Source organism: Megalobrama amblycephala, linkage group LG2, assembly GCF_018812025.1.
Source record: "Megalobrama amblycephala isolate DHTTF-2021 linkage group LG2, ASM1881202v1, whole genome shotgun sequence".
In the NCBI taxonomy this organism is placed as follows: Eukaryota; Metazoa; Chordata; class Actinopteri; order Cypriniformes; family Xenocyprididae; genus Megalobrama; species Megalobrama amblycephala.
In genome coordinates this window covers 13,141,112-13,162,855 of record NC_063045.1, presented here as the reverse complement: position 1 = coordinate 13,162,855, position 21,744 = coordinate 13,141,112, and the positions used below count along the sequence as shown (strand labels likewise).

Below are 21,744 nucleotides of genomic sequence, written 5' to 3'. Positions count from 1 at the left end.
CTCTGGCTGCTCCAACTTTGTGTTTGTAAAGCACATTTGTTATGGTCAGAGAAAATATGATACAGTCACAATATAATTTGATGACTTTTTTTGTTGTTTAGAGTCTAAATCTCTGACTGTGTGCTCGATGTGTAGCTTTAGTGTTAATGATTGTAGTCCTGTGAACTTACAGCTTGAGATCCAACAACAGTATTTTTTTTTTTTTTTTAAGAACAATAGATTATGAACTGAAGCGTCAGTGTTTAAACACACACAGACATTAAGAATCAGCATCTGATTCTCAAGAACGGTGACGATAAATAAATACAAAATACTGACAAACAGATCAACTCTGAACATCACAAAACAAGCTACTGTCACAACAAAACAACAGAAAAATATAGCAAACATGAACAATCTACGAAAATTACAGGACAATTCAGCTGCATAATTTATTCATGCAGCAATGCATGATGGGAGCCATGGATGAGTTTTGATTGGTGGCTCCCATCATGCACTGCAACATGAAGCACTTTGTTTGATTGTCACCATTGTTGAGGGTCATATGCTGATTCTTGATGTCTGTGTGTGTTTCAAAAAACCCTTCAGATCATAAAAGCTCTGCTAGATCTCAAGCGGTAACAGATTTACTAGAAAGAAATAATATGACATCTATATCATCAGTTAATACTGGATGTCACCAATGAATCTGTCCATTTCACCATGAGAAAACACAACCATTATGACTGTGCTTCCCAAAGCATTGTAAACCTAAATTGATCAACTTTGGCTCACTGCACTTTTGGGAAACACAGCTCAGATCAGAGTTTCTCTGACCATAACAAATGTGCTTTACAAACACAAAGTTGGAGCAGCCAGAGATAAATTAATGTTAATAAAGAGAGTCAAGAGCCCAACTAAAGGAAATGCTTTTCACCATCATGGTGACTTCAAACTAAACTTTCATTAAAACATTAACATCTAAACATCTGTTCATTCTCAATAAGAGCTTTTGTTGATGTATGACAGAAATCAAATCAAACTGGTTAATAATAAGTGTAATAATGTTTAATGGCTGGAAGTCAGTTGTAGTTGTTGTGTCTCTCTCTTTTTCTCTTGTTGTTTCTTCAGTGATTCTGCTCATTATCATCAGGTGTCTCCACTAATTGTCAATCTTCACTCAATCATCAATCAATTATCTCATTAACTTTAACACTGCTTCAGTGTTACTTTTTAACACCCGGCAAGATGGAGTCATATGTACACTTTGGGTGTTCATTTAACACTGGGGATATTGCTGTGTAGGTTCACGCTTTACAATAACAGGAGAATAAGTTCCTTCCTGTCAAAATATATGGCCATCCTCTTCTCATTTCAGACTGAACTGCAATGCTCTAATGGTGGGCCTTCCAACCTGCAATTTTATCAAGTGATTATTCTCAGAATTGTCGTCTACTGACGGAAACGAAAACTGAATGCTTCTCTTTAACGTTCATGATCCAAACCAGTCTGACCTCTATCACAATATGTTTCAAAAAAGTCTGTACAGAAGCACGATACATTCAAACTGCTATAATACAAACAATACAAAGCTTTGCTTTGCTGTTTTTTAGGCTACATGCCTTCTCCAGTTTTTCCAGTTCTGTCTCTCTTGGTTTCCGTACACAATTGAGGTTGTCACTGGACATGCTGCATTCATATCATGCTTTCTTAGTGACACTAAACTAAAGTCAACACTAGGAATGACAGCAGAAAAAATAGAGAAAACTTAACAGTTTGACTATATCAGAGGTAACTATATTTGTTTTGTTTTTTCTCTCTGTGTGTACTGTTATCAATATTTTGTTCATTTTCAGAGGGAAACTAATTCACTCATCTGGTCTGATAACTATCCTCCTGCATCTCTTCTCATGCACAACAATCAAGGTAATTGAAAAAAAATGCAGTTTTTATTTACTTGTTTATTTATTTTCCGAAGAAAGAAAGTTCTGTTTTTCTGTTCTGTCAGCTGCATTTACTAACACTGTTAATAAACCAACAAAATCTGAAAGGCAAATGTCTCTGCAGCTCATGAATGTGGGTGTCTCTACGCTCTTGTCATGACAGCAGTGAAACACATGAGACGTCATTCAGAGAAATGATTCAACTTGAAGATCAGGATCCAGAACACAGTGTTTCCCAGAGGAGTTTATGAAAGGACGCTTCAATCTCATACTCATGTAAGTTCAATTTAATCATTGTTCAATTATTTTTTGTTCATGTTTTTTTATACTGTGCTTTTATAATTGAACTTTAAAAAATAGGTGTGAAAAATTATGCAGCTCTTTTAAATTTGAGCCTAAAACATTTTTTAGATTAACATTTTTAAACTCTCTAAATCATGACTGATGCAAGCTGAATAAAATGATCTTTTTTATTTTAATTGATAACTGTATATCTCTGAATATCATGAATGTTGTGTTGTTCCATTGATGAACTGAAGTACGGACATGGCAAACAGGTTGTTGTCGATACAATGACTTACAGCAGAAACAATTTAAATGTGGAGATTCAGAAGGTCAACAGCCATTATACAAAGATTCCCTGTAAGGCATGTGACAGTCAACTTTAACCTCTCCCTTATACTCAGTATTTCTAAATATGCTTGAATATACTTGAGAACGATGAACTAAATATCTGGTGCGCATGTCATTTCACGTGGTTGCTTTCGTCAGAGCCCGGCGACGTTAAGCAGAAGAATTTCTTTGTTTGAAAAATTATTGTTTAATCTTAACTTATGAAATATTTGATAGGCTATATTTTAATACACTATACTGAAAGTAATATTAGGGCATCATGATCATCAGGTATGTACTGAATGAAACAGTTTGAACAAGCATGTTGTACTTCTCCGGTATCTGAAGCTTGTTTGCTGCTTGTATCTGTGTTTGGCCTGAACTGCTTCACTTAAACTAGCTTTAACAGAAAAACCATTTTGACATTGCTAATACTTTAAACGTGGATTAATTAATAAATGGTTAACAGGTTGATCTGCAGGGAAATAGCTTTAACTTTATTTTAATTTAGCCATTAGCAATTAGCATTAGCATTTTGTACAGCCATCTTGAATCTCGTTGCTTGTGTAATTAGTTTTATTTGATATTAATTCGATTTCTTATGGTGAATTCAAGGAATTCAGGTTTTACCAGTAGAGCAAGGCAGCTTTAAGAACATTTACTGCTAAACTGTAACATTTACAGATGAGGTTAGCATACATGATGATGATGCAACACCCAATATATTATTAAGAGAAATGAATGGAATTTGTTAAATTAGTTGTAAACACTGTAAATTTAGATAGTATACACTGCAAACAAAATTCATTATTCATCATTTACTATAGGATAATTGCATGGAAGCATTTCAATCTGAATTTATAGTCTGTTAAAAAAAGAAAGAAGCATAAGGCCTATATGATTTAAATACTGATTGAAATGCTTCCACTCAATTATCCTATAGTAAATAATGAATAATGAATGTATTTAAAATGTATGGAATTATTAAATATTAACTCCATGAATTAAAGTAATTAAATGACAAAGACCAAAGGATCTCATTTTAATAGTTCATTTTAAAAGAAAACAGATCTGAATTAATTACTTTGTGAGGCTTTATTCATTAAAGAACGTACAGGAAATTATTAATTTTTTTCTGTTTCTGTAGTTACTACTTCATCTGTGTATTTGCAGTGCTGATAAATAAAGGTGAGAACAAAACAAACTGAATTTAAAAGATTAATTCATGCCACAGATCGCATGTTTACAGTTACAGCTTTCTTCAGTGTCTCTGCAGGAAACAGTAGAGGCTGTTATTGGCGGTTCTGTTGTCCTGCCGTGTTCTTCCACTGAACATGATCATAAACTTCAAGACATTGATATACATTGGAGACACAATGGCAGCAAGATTGTGTATGATATAGTCAATGGTCAAGATTCAGTAGTGTTACAGGACCAACGGTACAAGAGTCGAGCTGAAACTTTCCCTGATGAGCATCTGAGAGGAAACTTCTCCATCAAACTACACAATCTCACTCATGATGATGCAGGAAAATACATATGCTTCATCAAACACACATCTAAACAGAAGACTGTACAGCTGATCATCAAGGGTGTGTAATACTGGTCTATTAACCCTTAACTGTCACGATCCCGCTGGCGGGACACCTCCCAGCCCGAACACTCATGTAGGCCCCACCAGAGGTGGGTAATCCAGGGGTCAAAGAGTAAAAGTCCTGCCATATTTTTATTCCACCCACTGAAGCATTAATGAGATAAATAAGTGATTAATTGAGTGATGATTGAGCATTATTGAAGACACCTGATGATAACAAGCAGAATCACCAAAGGAGAAAATCAATTTTTAAGCCACCATCATGGAGATGAGTGTTTGCTTTAGTTGAGCTCTTGTCCCTTGACCTTTTTAATATTAGATTTTGTTTGGGCTGTTTTAACTGCATTAAAACCAATCAGACAAGCAAAGTTAAAAGATGATCAGGTGTTGTTGGTTATGTTTTCACATAATCATTGTTTGACCTGAATCACTGAACTCATTTAGAGCTCAATCTCTGAGTTAGATTTACATTATTGATTACAGCACAAGATCAACTTTATCAATACAATTTTTTTTAGAGTTCTGATTAAAAAAAAAAAAAACAGAGCTCATTTAAACACACAGACATCAAGAATCATCCTGTGAATCTCAACAGTGGTGGCCATCATAAAGCATGTTGCAATGCATTCTGGGTGCCACCAATCAAAATTCATCCATGCCTCCCATCATGCATTGCTGCATAAATAAATTATGAGCTGAATTATCTTAGTAATTTTCTTTATTCTCACTATTTAAATTTTGCTTTTTGACTTTTTAGTAGCTTGTTTTCTAATGTTCAGAGTTGATCTGTTGATCAGAATATGTTGCTTGTCACCGTTGTTGAGATTCATAGGCTGATTCTTGATGTCCATGTGTGCCTAAAATATATATTTTTTTTGTGATAAGGACAACTTAAAAAAAAAAAAAAAAATTGTATTGTAAATGCTGATCTTGTGCTGTAGAATCACAGTGCTGCTGTAATCAATAATGTAAATCTAACTCAGAGATTGGGCTCTAAATGAGTTCAGTGATTCAGATCAAATAATTATGTGAAAAAATAACTAACACCTGATCATCTTTTAACTTTGCTTGTCTGGTTGGTTTTAATGCAGTTAAAACTGCCCAAACAAAATCTATTATTAAAAAGTCAAAGGTCAAGAGCTCAACTAAAACAAACCCTGACCTCTGTGATGGTGTCTTAAAAATAGTAATTTTCTCCTTTGGTGATTCTGCTTGTTATCATCAGGTGTCTTCAATAATGCTCAATCATCACTCAATTAATCACTTATTTATCTCATTAATGCTTCAGTGGGTGGAATAAAAATATGGCAGGACTTTTACTTTTTGACCCCTGGATTACCCACCTCTGGGCCCCACATGGTTTAGCCCAGATGAAATGAACACTGTTCAGAGTGCACACTACACACTAATGTAACACTGAATCATTAGCCACGTTTACATGTACACTTTTTTGTCATTCCGATTAAAATCATTTAGATTGAAAGATTCGGTGACTGAAAGATTCAGATTGAAAGATTCAAGTGTTTACATGAGACGTTATCTAATCCGATATGGTGTTTATGTGCCGGCGCTTTCAAACGGAATGACTTTGTGACGCGCACATTATCCTGTGTCCTGTATTCCTGTCAACATGGAGTTCCGTTGTTTCTTATGCGCGCTATTTTTATGTAAAGTGTTGCTCTTAATCAAGCAACAGCGTGGAATTTGTAGCATATTACTGCTGGATTGTATGAGGAAAAGACGGGAACATGAAGCTGACCTGTTTGGTGGCTGTGCATTTCAATACTACACCTCCCTCCTCTGTAAAGCAGAAGTGTGCGGATGAAGGTCCGTAGTAATGATTCATTGAGTTCCTTCAGTGTATTTAATAAATGTGTTGTTTCAGTTTTACTCCAGTTTAATTTTGCATTTTGACGACCGCTGACCGCTTGACGTAATGACGCAGACGCAAAGTAATCGGTTTCTATCGTTTACATGGCAGACTTTTTATTTTGTTCAGTTTATAGAAAGGTTTATCCCACCCCTCTCAAACCGATTACAGTTTCATTCGGTTTGGGCATTTTTGTTTCAATTGAGGTGTTTATATGAAACATTTTCATTCAGATTGGACTTTTAAACTGATTACAATGCTCCATGTAAATGCAGCTAGTGTTGGAGTTAATGAGATAATTAAGTAATTAATTAAGTGATTATTGAGCATTATCGAAAATAGCTGTTAACAAGCAGAATCAACAAAGGGACGAGAAACAACAAGAACAGAAAAAATCGAAACACTAGAACTAGAACTGACTTCAGCCGCAGCCTTAGATAAAAGAAGACATTAAATCTCTCCAGATCTCAGCAGAGGAGGATGAAACAACTCCATATACAGAAGCTCTTATTGAGAATGAAGAGAGAGTTTTTTTTATTGTTGATTTTTTATTGAATTTTTATGTTACCATCATGGTGATCAGTGTTTACTTTAGTTGGGTAGTTTGACTTGTCTTTGTAATGTTAGAGTTTTCTGGCTGTTGTAACTGAGTTTATTATAGCAAAAAAAAAAACAAGAGAAAAAAACAGTCTGATGTTCAGGCTGCTTTATGATAAGAATATAATTATTGTGTAGTGGCTTAATTCACTGATCTTATGATTGAGTTTAACATGAGTAATATCTTAGTTTGTTTTATTGCAATTTGTGTAAAGACCAAGCACAGTTTTAATCAGAAATTTTGAGTTTTAAAACAGATTGTACATTAAGCACTTTAAACTACTGTGAAATTTATTCACAAACATACATCAAGAATCAGCCAATGAATCTCAACAATGGTGACATGCTTAATGTCGCAATGCATTCTTTTTTGCTAAAACACCCAGAATGCATTGTGGCATGAAGCATGTCACCATTGTTGAGATTCATACACTGATTCTAGATGTCTGTGTGTGAGGAGGTTTTGCTGGAGTTTTAAAGTGTTTTGTGTAGCTACAATGTGTTTTAAAACTCATTTAGCTTTTCTGATTCTGTTATCATTGTAGAATGAGAGAGTTGTGTTGATAAGATCCACCTTCAGTTGATTTAATCGAAGGTTGTGGTTGAAGTCATAGTTCTTGTTGTTCCTCTGTCCTTCAGTGATTCTGCTCGTTATCACCTAATTGTCTTATTAACGCTAACACTGATTCAGTGTTCTATTAATACATAATTAAAAAGTTGGTGTAAACAAGTGATGTTCCAGTCTGAATTATAGACAGATATGTTGTCTTTATCACAGTGCAGAAATGTTTTTTTTTTTTTTTTACTTTTTTGTTGCAGAATCAACAGCAGAAAAAGAAAACAAATCAACCGATCAAGGAAACGAAGGAGAAGAAAAAGGAGCAGATGTGGAGACATCATCAACATCGCTCTGGGTTTACATTGTAGTAGCTGTATTCTTAGTGCTAGCCTGTAGTATTATTAGTGCTAGTTTCATCATATTTCCCTTTAGAGGAAGAATTCAATCTGCCTCAATACCTTCTGAAGAACAAAGAACAGAGATAGAAATGACAAATCAGGACTAAAAGTGGAAGCTTTTTTTACTTTTTTTGACTGTTTTTTATATTCAGTTCATTTATTACAGCTTTCATTGATTCATTTTTTGTAATATACACTGTTTTGTGGCAATATATTCTTGCCTTATGCACTGCATTGAGATTCTGAAACAGTAAAGAGGAAAATGTTTTGCTAAAGAACAAATGAGTCTGTCTTTTATCATTTGGTGTTTGCCAGTATGCATTTTGTATTCTTTGCGTAATATTTTATGTTTGTTAAATTTTCATTTACCAAATCTGATTAATTCCCGTTGTCACATTGAAAGGTTTATTTCACTGTTTATACATTGTGTTCACAAGATAAAACAGATAAAACATGGTCTTTCAGGGCTGTAATAATTATATTTATTCACTGGGACATTTAAAGTGTTTAGTATCTTGATAAACTTTTTAGAGCCTAAAAAGTTTTTTCCTTTAATTTGTGAATTAGCCTGTCATGTGTTCACGGTTGCACATCCACTTTATCACATAAGGCTGATTTATTAATTAATTTTACTCATGAAGAGATTTTAACTAATATAAAAGTATCATGTAAAGTGTGGAGAGTGCAGTTTAGGTACAGTAAAAAAAAAAAAAAACTACTTACTTCTAGTTTTATGAGCACCAGAACTGATTTGAAGTATCTAACTACCATGAGTGACATGCAGAGGGCAGAAGAGGAGCTCTGAAAATTTTTTTTCTCTTTTTTTTTTTTTTTTTTTTTGCAAATTCAACCGCAGAAAAAATAAATCAGCTAAACAAGATAAGGACCAGACAGTTAAATTTTTTCTCCATTGGTTTGGCTCATTTCTTGAAACAGAAATTACATTGTCAAAACAACATGGACAAATCTTCAAACCCCTTGGCAATTGTTCACAACAGAACTGATTTTCTCATTCATTTCATCAAATTGCAAATGTCTAAGTACATGTCTCAATGTCTCAGTACATCTTTGCAAATGATTAAATACAGGTAGCCTACATTTAACACAATTTCCAAGTGAATAGATCTTGTTGATCTAAACTGATTGTTGATTCTCAGTCTAATGGTCGTTCGCTCCAAAACGTGTCAGCGTCATTTCATTGTATAAGTCATCACGTGCACAATAGTCTGTTTAATTGTCAAAATTAGTCAAGAACGTAATACCATGAATACCATATGAATCCTTGGAACATTTGATAAATTTATTACAGCAATTGACAGTCAGGTGAAACTAGAACTTGACTAACGAAGGAGGCGAGGGGGCAATATAACTATGTGTGCTGCCATATCTGAGAATGGTGTGGTCACTCACATCCCCAGACTTGGCCCATACAATACACAGAAGCTTCTCATCTTCTTGGACCGCCTTCATTTTGATTTGAACCCTGAAAATGAGAGAGGTCTCATAGGGCCTCACCTACCACAATATGTCATTGTATGGGACAATGTGAATTTCCACCGTGGCCCGCTCACCTGGTACACTACTCATCCAAGGATGGTTATGGTGTTCCTACCACCTTACTCTCAATCCTATTGAGGAGCTTACACAATGCCAAAGGGACGAAGCATTTTGGGGGCACTGACTGTTTAAATGAGAAGGAAATTTAGTTTTGACACATGAGTGAACTGTTTTGGGAGAGGAATGAGCTTTTGCAGGTGAACCATGGTGTTGTGCTGAACCATCCACGTTATTTTGACAAAAGCACCAAGTGTGTTGAGAATGTCCGGTCTGTTTCAAGAAATGAGCCAAAGCAATTGAGAGGGATCTTTGCCATTTCTGTGGCACTGACTATTTATTTGGTAAAGGAATTTAGTTTTTAAACATGAGTGAACAGTTTTGGGAGAGATATGAGCTTTTGCAAGTGAGCTATAGTGTTGTACTGAACTGTAAGACTGTTTTGCCAAATGATCTTAGAGTTTTGAGAATATAATTTCTGTTTCAAAAAATGAGCCAAACCAATAGAGAAAAACTGTAATACTCACGTCTCCCTTATCTCTTTGCCTTCAATTGGTGAAACTTATCCGTGTCCTTTATTGGGAGTTATTTCCCTGGCCTCCCACCAGGGTGGTGTAGTTGGAAAAATGTAATTGTGATTAACATTTCCCTCCATTTGGTGCTGCCACAAGAAGATATACTAAAATGGTTGCTGAAATGTGAGGGGTGTACTCACTTTTGTGAGATACTGTATAAATATAAGGTGTGATTCATGCCAGGCTATTTCCAAAGAAGCACTGTAGATTTTATTTGATTTTTTAAAATTTATTTATTTATTTTACAAATAAATAAAGAATACAAACACATTTTTAAATTTGTTTAATTCAACTAAATGAACTAGGTCTTCACACCAGACTTGATAAATGAAAGACCGTGTTACAATGATGCTTAATCTATCAGTGTTCATACAGTCCTAAACTGATGTTTTCTGATGCTGACACATGATTTACTTTATTGTGAAAGTATTTGGTTTTGGTCTTGAAGCTGATATATCACTCGTGTCTGCAGTAGATCAGCATCATCAATGTGTTTTTCCAACCGTTCTGTTTTTCCAACAGCAAACACTAAGAACAAGACAATGAATTCAGATTCAGTATTTACTAACAGTTATATTCTTTCTTAAATTGTAGAGATGCCAAATAGTCAATAGACTAAATAATAGAAAATTCATAATTACAACAACATCACCTGCGTCTAGAGAAGAGCATCAAATTGATATTTTAGACAGTTTGATATTTCATTGGCTGTTTAAAAGTAATTTTTCTGAAAGAGCAAAAACTCACCGATCAGCACAATGAGCAGAAGCCCAATCATCAGAGCAGATATGATGATGATAATCTGACATTGTGTTTGATTCTGATCAATAAACTCAATCATTATTGGTTGTGACAGTCAGACGGTTGAACTGGTTCTGTAAAGAAAGTGTTCATAATCTGTCAGTCTCCACTGCAACTTTAAAACTAAAAATTAAACATTTATCTCTCTGTTGACTGACGCAACAAATGAGTCTATCTTTTACAAAACAAAACAACAAATGAATTATAACAATAGTCACAGATCAAATGAACTCACCGGTGAAGTACAGTCTGGAGCTGTTGCTGAATTTTGGAGGTGTATCAGTGTTCATACAGTAATAAACTCCTAATTCATCAGCAGTCACATTATTTATAACCAGATGATGTTTAAATTGCACTGAATATTTCTTTCTGAATGTTTTATTAGGGTAAAAAGGTGATCGTGGTGTTGAGAATGATCGTAGAATCACTGTTGGAGGATCTGGTGTTTTCAGTAAAATCCAATAAACCTCATTTTCATCAAGATCACAGTTTATGGTCACATCTGATCCCAAATCAGTTAGTTGATCTGCTACTGCTGCTTGACAACAGATTAAGACATCTATAAGAAAGAAAGAAAAAACAAAACAAAACACTAGCATAATGCTGTGAACCCACAGTGTAAAAAATGATAAAGCGCATGTAAATATGTTCATAATAAACTCACAGAGAAAAAGCTGAAAGATCCTCATGTTGTTGCTGTGTATTAATACGCTCCATCCACACACCATTTAAACTCTTTTGTAGAGATTGCAATCAAAGATATGAGACAGAAAGAAAGGAAGAAATTTTGCCACATCAGTCAGAGGAAGTGTCAGTGGGTGGATCTTGCTGAATTGATTGGAGAACTAACATTTGTAGTCTCTTGTCTGCTCTACAGCAAAATGATGTTTGGTTATACATCTGTGTAGTCTTCTTTATAGTATTTTTTTTTAAATCATGAAGAGTTGTTTATTACAGTTTTTCTCAGTCGCTTTGGTACATTTCTCAGATCAGAATTGAAATTCTCAAAACTACCTGTTCAATTCTCACATCATTGTGTCACTTGTGCACATCAAAAAAGCAGTTTCTCATTTCTTTGAACAAGTTGCAAATGCTTTGGTACATCCATGCAAATGATTATGTACAATTCTCTGTTGTTTCCTACATTATCAGTTGCTTATGTCATGTTGATCAAAATGTATTATATTGGGTCTCTGTTGAATAGTCTCACCCCCCACAACATTTAGGCACAAGCTCATAGCATAAGTCTTTACATGCAAAATGGTTGAACAAGTTATCATAATATGTCAAGCATATTTCTATACTTTCTATATTTCCATTAGACTTTTTTCTAAATCTGTCCTGAATTGGTAAATTGCTCCCAGGTGAATCTTGACTTTCTCTAACGACATGACTCAATGACATGTTCTGTCAATAAAATACAGTACAAACAGTAAGAGAGTAAATTTGAATCTTTTCCATTCTCTTGCAATTACACTCACACATACACTAAGATGTAACTTATAATTGACAATAATTGTCATCAAAACTTTAGCCATAGTTTCCATCAGAACATCCCTCCAGAGTAAACTGTTATATTGAGAACATGACTAAACAATTTGACTGTCTTATCCGTATACAAGGACTTGTCATTCTGATGGCACTGACATGTTCATTGACACAGATATTTACTTTTGAGAGATGAACTAAGGATTTTGAGTAAGAGAGTGGCTTTTGCAGGTTATCCATGGTGTTTTGCTATTTGTACAAATTGTTTTGAGAAATGCACTTACTGTTTTGCAAATTGTGAGTTTGATTCGAGAAATGTACCAAAGCGACTGAGAAAAACTGTAATATGTTGAATGGTCAGAAAACAAATCAAGCTTGCAAGAATTTTAAAAGAACTTGATAAAATTGTGTTAAATTCTGTTATTCATCACTATTACTTGCATATCTTGCATACTTCTTTTTCTTCTTGGTGGCAAAGAAATAATTTCAAAACAAACATTTCTTTCATCAAAAAGTTTAATTTAATTATCACAAACGAAATTCATATTTCACCCCTTTGTTTCTCTCTCTTTTTCAGTTTTTCAAAAAAAAAAAAAAAAACATTTTGAGATCTGGGAACTTATTCCATTTGAGTGCACAAAAAGAATATTAATATTAATATTCTTAATATTAAATTAAACTATGAATCCAAATACTTTGTGTAGCTAAAACTCAACCAAATTGCATAAAACCATTAAAATCAGAATCTTTTGCAGATAAATGCCAGCTGAGCAATGCCCACATAGTACATGTGCTAACTTATAGTTAATACAGACTAACATTGTGGACTAGCACAGACATACTTTTTAAATGATGCAACAGCATGTGTTAAACTGAACAGTTTTGGGGTACCATTGACTTCCATAGTAGTTTTTTTTTTTTTTTTTTTTTTTTTTTCCTGGAAGTCAATGGTGCCCCAAAGTGGCCTGATTACAAACTTTCTTCAAAACGTCTTCCTTTGCATTCAACAGAACAAAAAAAATTATACAGATTTGGAACAACTTGAGGGTGAGTAAACGATGATAGAATTTTCATTTTTGGGTGAACTATCCCTTTAAATGTGTTGGTAGATATACAGACAAAGAGCATCATGAAATAAAGAACAGTGTTTAAACCCCAGCAGACGTACTGCAGTGCTGTTGTTTCCATTTGAGGTTTAGACAACTGTGAGAACTGAGATACATTAACGTATAAAGGTACTGGAAAAACACTGATCTCGGTTCATGATTAAACCTCCACTCTAGACAAAGGTGAGAGACCCTGTTTGTCATTGGCTGTCAAGTGACCAGTGGAACATTTTTCTGGTTTTGGTTGAGCGTTTCAGTTGAGTTTAACCACATGGTGTTGCCTGAAAGTTTTTTTTTTTTCTGAATACAAATCCATTTATATAATAAATATACTATCCTTCAGAAATCCTTCTAATATGCTGATCTGCTGCTCAAGAAACATTTATGATTATTATCAGTGATGAAAACAGTTGTGTACAATTTTGTGCAGGAATCTTTAATGAATAGAAAGTTCAAAAGAACAGCATTTATCTGAAAATGAAAGATTTTGTAACATTATAAATGTTTTTACTGTCACTTTTGATCAAATTATGCATCCTTGCTGAATAAAAGTAATAATTTCTTTCCAAAAAAGAAATGTGGTGCGATTTTTTTTGGCCACCACAGAATTTGTTACAAGTGGACATAAGGCCTTGAAATATGATGCACTGCCCTAACAAAAGCCTTTTTTTTCTTTTCTTAACTAACTCTAATTTTTTCATAGTAAAATTGCAGAGACACACAAAGGAAATATGTTATAGACTGTACACTAGTTTTAATGTTCATAAGTAGTTAGCTTTGAAAATCAAACATGGAGATGAAAGAGCAATACTCTTTACATTGTTAAATGATAAATATTCTTTAATTGCCTTTGCATTTTTAAGTTTATCTGAATGTGTTCAATTTGAATGATGTAGTTGCCTTATTTTTTCAAATGAGCTAAAATTTTTTACAGTGTGACAAAATAACAACAAACTTGTGCTATACTTGGAATTCAAGGTCTCAGAAGTCATAAAGACATCAGTTAATAAAATCCTGAAAAAGTTAATAATCATATAATGTACAATATAAGTATGAGCTCAGTCATGCTCAAGTGTTTATGACTTCGGCAGCTTTAGAGCAGAATGGGTCCTGTTGATTTGGCAGGGCAAATAATTTTTACGCAGGTAAAATTCACCTCAGTGTACTGAAAGAGCAATGAGGAAAACAATATTAGTACTTGCTGCAGTTGCTGAACCAAAATTAATTTCATAATCTAAACAAACAACAGTTTGTTGAAATGACTCCTCAATAACTATCAAGTCATAAATATTAGTTATAATGATGGTTTTGCATATTTTACCTGCAATAACTCCTGATTCTGTATAACTTGCATCTGCTGTAGATCAGTGTAGAGTTGTGATTCTTCTGCAGACCTTCTGTTTCCAACAACAATAACTTGTAATAGTCCTAAAAATCAAACAGCGAAATCAGATTCAATATTTATTAAAGGTTGTATTATTCTTTCTTAAAATGTAAAGACATTCAAAGTCACAAAAATGATAAATTAATTGTTAAATAGTCAGAATGAACAGTCCTAAATAAAGAAGTCCACCTGCCTTTGGATAAGAGCATCATATTAATATTTTTACAAATTGCATATATTCTGTTTTCTAAAATGAAGAACAGTCACTCACCGATCAGCACAATGAGCAGAAACCCGATCATCAGACTAGATATGATGATGATAATCTGACATTGTTTCTGATTCTGATCAATAAACTCCATCACTGTATGATTGTGACACTCAGTTAGTCGAGTTGATTCTGGAAAGAAAGTGTTCATAATCTGTTACTGTAAAAACTGACAGTCTCCACTGGAGCACAATGACTGCAGTTTCATACATCTATAATATCTAGCTTTTTATACTTTCATGTCTGTGGAGCAACCAATGAAAGAAATAATTATGTTGTTCATGTGTCTAAAAAACTGAAGTAGTGAATAACAATAGAATGAAGAGTAAATAATTGCACTGATCATCATTATGATCTCTGAAGGAGTAAATGAACTCACCGGTGAAGTACAATCTGGTGCTGTTGCTGAATTTTGGAGGTGTTCGTGTGTTCATACAGTAATAAACTCCTAATTCATCAACAGTCACATTATTTATAACTAGACAATGTTTAAATTGCACTGAATATTTCTTTCTGAATGTTTTATTAGGGTAAAAAGGTTGAGAATGACCGTAGAATCACTGTTGGAGGATCTGGTGTTTTCAGTAAAATCCAATAAACATCATTTTCATCAAGATCACAGTTTATGGTCACATTTGATCCCAAATCACTTAGTTGATCTGCTACTGCTGCTTGACAACAGATTAAGACATCTATAAGAGAGAAAAAAAACATTATTAATTAAGATTGAACCTATAACATAAAACAATTCATGAAAAAGCACATGTAAAAATGCTGATCTTATGTAATGAACTCACAGAGCTGAAGCTGAATGATCTTCATGTTGTTGTGATTAAAACACCTTAATATGAATCAGCTTCCCTCCACACAACATTTAAAATGAATCTACTGCAACTCTGAAGCAAAGACAAGAAGAAAAAACTTCACATCAAGCAGAGGAAGTCAACATCAAACTCACTCTGACCACATCTAATGCCCCATTACCATCATCACTTCAGTAATCAAAAATTATAACTCGATATGTGTACCGAGTTTCATATACATACTTTCATGACTTACCACAGCAGCTGAAGAAAAGAAGAAGATCAAACAGCAAATCCCAATATTTTGCTGAAAATACGTTGCTTGCCTGAGTTGAAAGATCATGGAGGATACTTTGTAAGGCCCACCCATTTAGCCCAACGACAGTTTCCAGTAGGGCGGGTGAAGGTCTCCTGTGCGATCGGTCTTTTCAGTGTGGCAAAGTAGTTTAATTCCAATTTACTTTTTCTACTTTTACTTTTATCCATTTTAGCAAGACCTCAAATTTGGTTTAAAGCAGAACTAAGTAACTTTTTTTACCTTCATAAATAGTTTTCTAAGTCCTTACGATGGTTAATTGACTTGTGGTGTGTTTGAGGCGAGCACTAACCCCTTCTGGCACGTCTACGCCAGAATACAGCACTCGCAAGTTGAGCTGCGCCGACCCGACACAATCTCGCCTCATGTTCACGTTCACGCGAGAGTGACAAAATGCTTTACGGTAATTCAAAAACAATGTATATATTATGACTTTATAAGACAATTTCGAAAATTACCCACCTCCGTCGAGATTTCTTATACTGTATTTGCAAAATTACTGCGCTGGTGAGCGTTGTAGTCGTTGTAGTCGTTGTAGTCCAGAGCTGCGCTTGGAGTATTTACGACAGTGTGATTCACTGAAGGAAACTGTAGGGGGAGCTTCGCAAATCTTACTGAGTTCCGCTTTAAAATGACAATTTATTATTGGTCATTTGTATAATAGTTTAGCTACACATTTGATTATCCTATTTAACTCTTTATTGAAATTACACCTGTTCATCCGGATTTATTATTAGTCAGGTAAGTGTATCATGCCAATTACATAATCAATTCAAAGCTGATCAATACAAAACATCTGGAAAATACATAACACTGAGTGTCTGGAAGACACTGCGTTATGGGCTGATCAGACTACAGAATCGTGCCCTAAGCCTCCTGCAACATCTCTTTAAAGGTGCCATCGAACGTTTTTTTACAAGATGTAATATAAGTCTAAGTTTTCCCCTGAATGTGTCTGTGAAGTTTCAGCTCAAAATACCCCATAGATTTTTTTTAATAATTTTTTTTAACTGCCTATTTTGGGGCATAATTAGAAATGCGCTGATTCATGCTGCGGCCCCTTTAATTGCTCACGCTCTCCGCCCCCTCCCGAGCTCTCGACTCTATCACTGCATAAACAAAGTTCACACAGCTAATATAACCCTCAAATGGATCTTTACAAGATGTTCGTCATGCATACTGCATGGATCATGTGAGTAAAGTATTTATTTGGATGTTTACATTTGATTCTGAATGAGTTTGATAATGCTCCGTGGCTAATGGCTAATGCTACACTGTTGGAGAGATTTATAAAGAATGAAGTTGTGTTTATGCATTATACAGACTGCAAGTGTTTAATAATGAAAATAATGACGGCTCTTGTCTCCGTGAATACAGTAATAAACTATGGTAACTTTAACCACATTTAACAGTACATTAGCAACATGCTAACGAAACATTTAGAAAGACAATTTACAAATATCACTAAAAATATCATGTTATCATGGATCATGCCAGTTATTATTGCTCCATCTGCCATTTTTCGCTATTGTTCTTGCTTGCTTACCTAGTTTGTTGATTCAGCTGTGCACAGATCCAGACGTTAATACTGGTGTCCTGCCCTTGTGTAATGCCTTCAACATGAGCTGGCATATGCAAATATTGGGGTCATACATATTAATGATCCCGACTGTTACGTAACAGTCGGTGTTATGTTGAGATTCACCTGTTCTTCGGAGGTCTTTTAAACAAATGAGATTTATATAAGAAGGAGGAAGCAATAGAGTTTGAGACTCACTGTATGTTATTTCCATGTACTGAACTCTTGTTATTTAACTATGGTAAATTCAAGGTACCAAGGTAAATTCAATTTTTAGTTCTAGGGCACCTTTAAATACTCAGACCAAGACAGAGACTTCTTTCAAAGGGAAACATGAGTTCACAATGGGAATTTGCATTAATCAAGGTCTGGGTAGTTTACACCTTTTTGGGGACAGAGAGCCATTTGCATGGAAGACCCTGTGGAAGGGGGCACAATATCTCTAAACTCTTAAAACCTTTATTACCTTCTGTTTTGAGAACCTTTGTACTAGACAACTGAGACATTTCAAATGATACCAAACATGTATAGCGTTGTGTGATAATTGTTCACAGTAAAGGGTTAGTTCACCCAAAAAATGAAAATAATGTAATTTATTACTCACCCTCATGTCGTTCTACACCCATAAGGCCTTTGTTCATCTTCAGAACACAAATTAAGATTTTTTGATTAAATCCGATGACTCAGTGAGGCCTCTATTGCCAGCAATGTCATTGAACTTCTCAAGATCCAGCTACTAAAGACTATTCAAAACAGTTCATGTGAGTTCAGTGGTTCAATCTTAATATTATAAAGCGACGAGAAAATGTTTTGTGAGCCCAAAAAAAAACTTTTTAGTATAATATTTAGTGATGGTCGATTTCAAAATACTGCTTCGAATCTTTTGGTTATCTTTTGCTGATGGTGAAACACCATGCATGCATTTTGATATTTTTCTGTGTGTGTTACATTTCATGTCATCCGAGGTGCGTGGTCACCGTGATTTTGCCAAGTAAGACATGTTCCTGGATCAACATGTTTTGTTGATCCTGGAACAACATTCCTGTCTGAAAATTTAGTCTTAACCCTATTCCTACCCTAAACCTAATCCTACCCGTAACTTATCCCTATAATCAGAGCGGAAAGATAGGTGAATAACATTGATGTAGAAGCACCTAACTCTGGTTGCAAGCCTAAACTTGACATAAACGTTAAACTTGTCCCTCAAATCTGATTGGTTGATTGGAATGATGTTGATCAAAGATGTTGATCCAGGAACATGTCGTACTTGGTGAAATCCCATTCACCGTTTCCCACACTTTATAAGCTGCGCTCTAACACACACACATTGCTGAGTATTGTTTAGTCGTATGTTATCCTGTTTTCCTGGTTTCCTTGCTCTGCCTTGCTTTGCCTTGCCTTGCCTGTGTTTTTGACCCTGGACTGATTTCTTGTTTTTGATCGTTTGCTGCCTGCCTTGACCATTGCCTGCATTTTGGATTACTCTCTTGCCTTGCCTTCTTGTTACTGTTTGCTGGTGTTTGACCTACTGCCTGTTTGACAACGCTCTTCTTATGAATAAAGCCTGCACGTGGATCTCCAACTCCGTTGTCCTGTTCCCATACATTACAATGATGTAGAACAAAAAGTGAAAGCATCTTCAAGTGATGCTAACCACCTTATTCTATTCACAAATAGATAATTTAAATTCTAAAATCCCACAGGAAGTTCCCGATGGACCCATGAATGGCTCAAATGCAAATTCTCTTTCGGGTTTTATGAAAACACACAGAGCTAGCATGCAAATACTGAAAGTAAAGTCACAAATGTGCTATTGTATGAAGTGTCCTGAACTCTTCCCTAACCTCTACCACGTTGCATGTCAAACATACAGTATTTTTGTCTTGTTTTGATTAGTAAAAATAAAAATATGTTCAAAACTAGAAAAGGATCTGAAATATTCAATATTTTGTGAATTGTTCTATTTACAGCCTCTTTCTCAATATTTGTATAGTGTTTTTTTTTTTTTTTTGTTGTGTTGCAGTACTGCAGTCATATTGTCTGAAGTTTAACTTGAAGGTTAGTGGTTTGAACTAAAGACATCTTCTCAGTGAATGTCCAAATGAAACAAGCAAAATCAGTTGAAGTTGTTTTGAAGTAAAATGAATCTCATCTGCAGCGTACAATGCAGCAATTTTGTGCTTCTTCTACTGTATATATCTACTTACATTGCTGCCTCTGTGTTTGTTGGACGCTCCTGAAGCCATTAATCATCTTCAGATCAACACAGGGGTGAACGGTTTGTCTTCTGAATTCTACGGATTGTTTGCTAAACAATGTACGGTCATGTAGGTTCACGCTTTACAATACCAGGAAAAATCAGTTCCTTCCTGTCAAAATATAGTACCTTAGATTTTGAAGGCAAAAAAAGCATACATCCATCATAAAAGTAATCCATACGTTTCCAGGTGGTTAATAAGGGCCTTCCGAAGTGAAGCAATGGGTTTTTGTAAAAAAATTATCCATATTTAGAACTTTATAAACTATAATCACTGGCTTCCGGTAATGGCCGTCCACGAGACTAGTACCGCTGGAAGAGTTAACTTTGACCTGATGCATGACGTATTAACGAATACAGGAACGCAGAGGAAAACAAAATACTGGTAACGAATTAGAAGTCTAAAATGAGAGAAATGTCGGAGGAGCCCTGTTTGTTTGAACCGTGAGAGAAGACACACTGTCTTCTCTCACCTAACCTTACGCTACTCCTACATCCTACGTCATGTGTTGGGACGAATTTCACTCTTCGGCTGGAACTCGACTCACATACGGCCGTTACCAGAAGCTAGTCATTATAGTTTATACAGTTGCAATATATATATATTTCTTACAAAAATGCATCGCTTTGCTTCTGAAGGCCTTTTTTAACCCCCTGGAGTCGTATAGGTGGCTTTTATGATGGATGAATGTGCTTTTTTGGGCTTTAAAATCTAGGGTACAATTCATTACTATGGGATCATTTTCATTTTTGGGTGAACTAAGCCTTTAAGTCTTTTATTTTTTTTCCCACTTAAATGTGTGTTTGTTTTGTGATTTTTATTGGTAAGTGTTTTTTTGTCACAAAGAGTCCATAAGCATATAATGCTATAATACACACAATACAAAGCCTTGCTTAGCATTTTGTAGACAATATTGTAGACAAATAATATTTGAAGATAAATATTATTTGTGTACATTGTAATAATGAGAAAGAATAGGTGTATTAAGCAAAACAAATATATGTGTGCTAGAGAGATTAAAAAAGCAATTCATTCAACAAACTTATAAACAAATGAAAAGACAAATTCATGAAGCAAACAGGCTTCATACTTTTTCCAGTTTTTCCAGTTCTGTCTCTTTTAGTTTCTGTACACAAATGAGGGTGTCACTGGAAATTCTGCATTCATATCATGCTTTTTAAGTGACAGTAAACTAAAGTCTTTTTTCCCCCTTTCCTCTGCGAGTGTTTGAGTATGCACTGTTATAAATATTTTGTTCATTTTCAGAGGGAAACACTCACTCAAAAAATGCTGTTTTTATTTATTATTATTTTCAGGAGAAAGAAAGTGCTGTTTTTCAGCTGCATTTATTGACACTTTTAATAAACCAACAAAATTTGAAAGGCAAATTTCTCTGCAGCTCATGAATATGGGTGTAACTGGAACTGCCCTGAATTCCTCTGCTGCTCTTTCAGTGGTAATGAACTGAAGAGATTGAATGAGACTTCATTCAGAGAAATGATCAGGATCTAGAACATAATGTTTCCTAGCGGAGTTTATGAAAGGAAGCTTCACTCTCATACTCATGTAAGTTAATAATTAAATTTATCATAATTAATTATTCAATTCTCCCCACCTGTAGAGTCAAATGTCACATCACTTTTTTGCTGGTTTGTGCTGTGTGGTTTTGGATCTAGTCAACCATCAAGGTCTTTTTTGTGATTCTGGTTGACCAAGGAATCCATTATACTTGTCTTATTTCAGTCATGTTTTATAATTGATATTTCATTATTATATGATTATACATGATATTTCATTTCATTATTATTATATATTATTTAAAATTAGGTGTGAAAAATTATGCAGCTCTTTTAAATTTGAGCCTAAAACATTGATGTTTTTTCTAACTAATGTGACTCATCCATTGAATCCACTTAAACATAACCCAAACTGATTAAATCATTCATCTTTATTTTAATGATCACTGTTTCTAGATCTTTGAAAGTCATGGGGTGCTTTTTTACTGATGAACAAAATTACAGACAAACAAATCATTGTTGATAAAAAGACTGGCAGCAAAA

General features: G+C 34.6%; 1 protein-coding gene and 2 long non-coding RNA genes across 5 annotated transcripts in view; 2 read left to right on the top strand and 1 right to left on the bottom strand.

Annotated features, from left to right (window-relative positions):
• Positions 1-1,624: 1,624 nt before the first annotated feature.
• LOC125263703 (CXADR-like membrane protein) lies at positions 1,625-7,846 on the top strand. 3 transcript variants are annotated; one of them, XM_048182829.1, is made up of 6 exons: positions 1,625-1,770; positions 1,836-1,905; positions 2,086-2,198; positions 3,682-3,722; positions 3,800-4,126; positions 7,415-7,846. In XM_048182829.1, the coding sequence occupies exons 3-6, from the start codon at positions 2,170-2,172 to the stop codon at positions 7,657-7,659; spliced, it is 642 nt and encodes a 213-aa protein (XP_048038786.1). In that variant the 5' UTR covers positions 1,625-1,770; positions 1,836-1,905; positions 2,086-2,169; the 3' UTR covers positions 7,660-7,846. The 3 variants fall into 3 exon arrangements, with proteins under 3 accessions (XP_048038786.1, XP_048038785.1, XP_048038787.1); XM_048182828.1 differs by having other exon boundaries at positions 2,047-2,198; XM_048182830.1 differs by having other exon boundaries at positions 2,031-2,198.
• A 13,266-nt stretch (positions 7,847-21,112) lies between these two features.
• The window catches only part of LOC125263696, a 35,427-nt gene continuing 34,795 nt past the window's right edge, over positions 21,113-21,744 (top strand). Inside the window, exon 1 of the long non-coding RNA XR_007183872.1 lies at positions 21,113-21,250. This is a non-coding gene — a long non-coding RNA (uncharacterized LOC125263696). The remainder of the gene's footprint in view (positions 21,251-21,744) is intronic.
• Positions 21,653-21,744, bottom strand: part of LOC125263700 — a 3,011-nt gene continuing 2,919 nt past the window's right edge. Inside the window, exon 3 of the long non-coding RNA XR_007183876.1 lies at positions 21,653-21,744. This exon is cut by the window's right edge and continues 1,291 nt beyond it. This is a non-coding gene — a long non-coding RNA (uncharacterized LOC125263700).

Coding starts and splice junctions, on each gene's coding strand:
- LOC125263703 (XM_048182829.1), top strand. CDS start 2,170: ATGAAAGGACGCTTCAATCTCATACTCAT. Junction 2,199..3,681: donor CGCTTCAATCTCATACTCAT/GTAAGTTCAATT, acceptor CTGTTTCTGTAG/TTACTACTTCATCTGTGTAT. Junction 4,127..7,414: donor TGTACAGCTGATCATCAAGG/GTGTGTAATACT, acceptor TTTTTGTTGCAG/AATCAACAGCAGAAAAAGAA.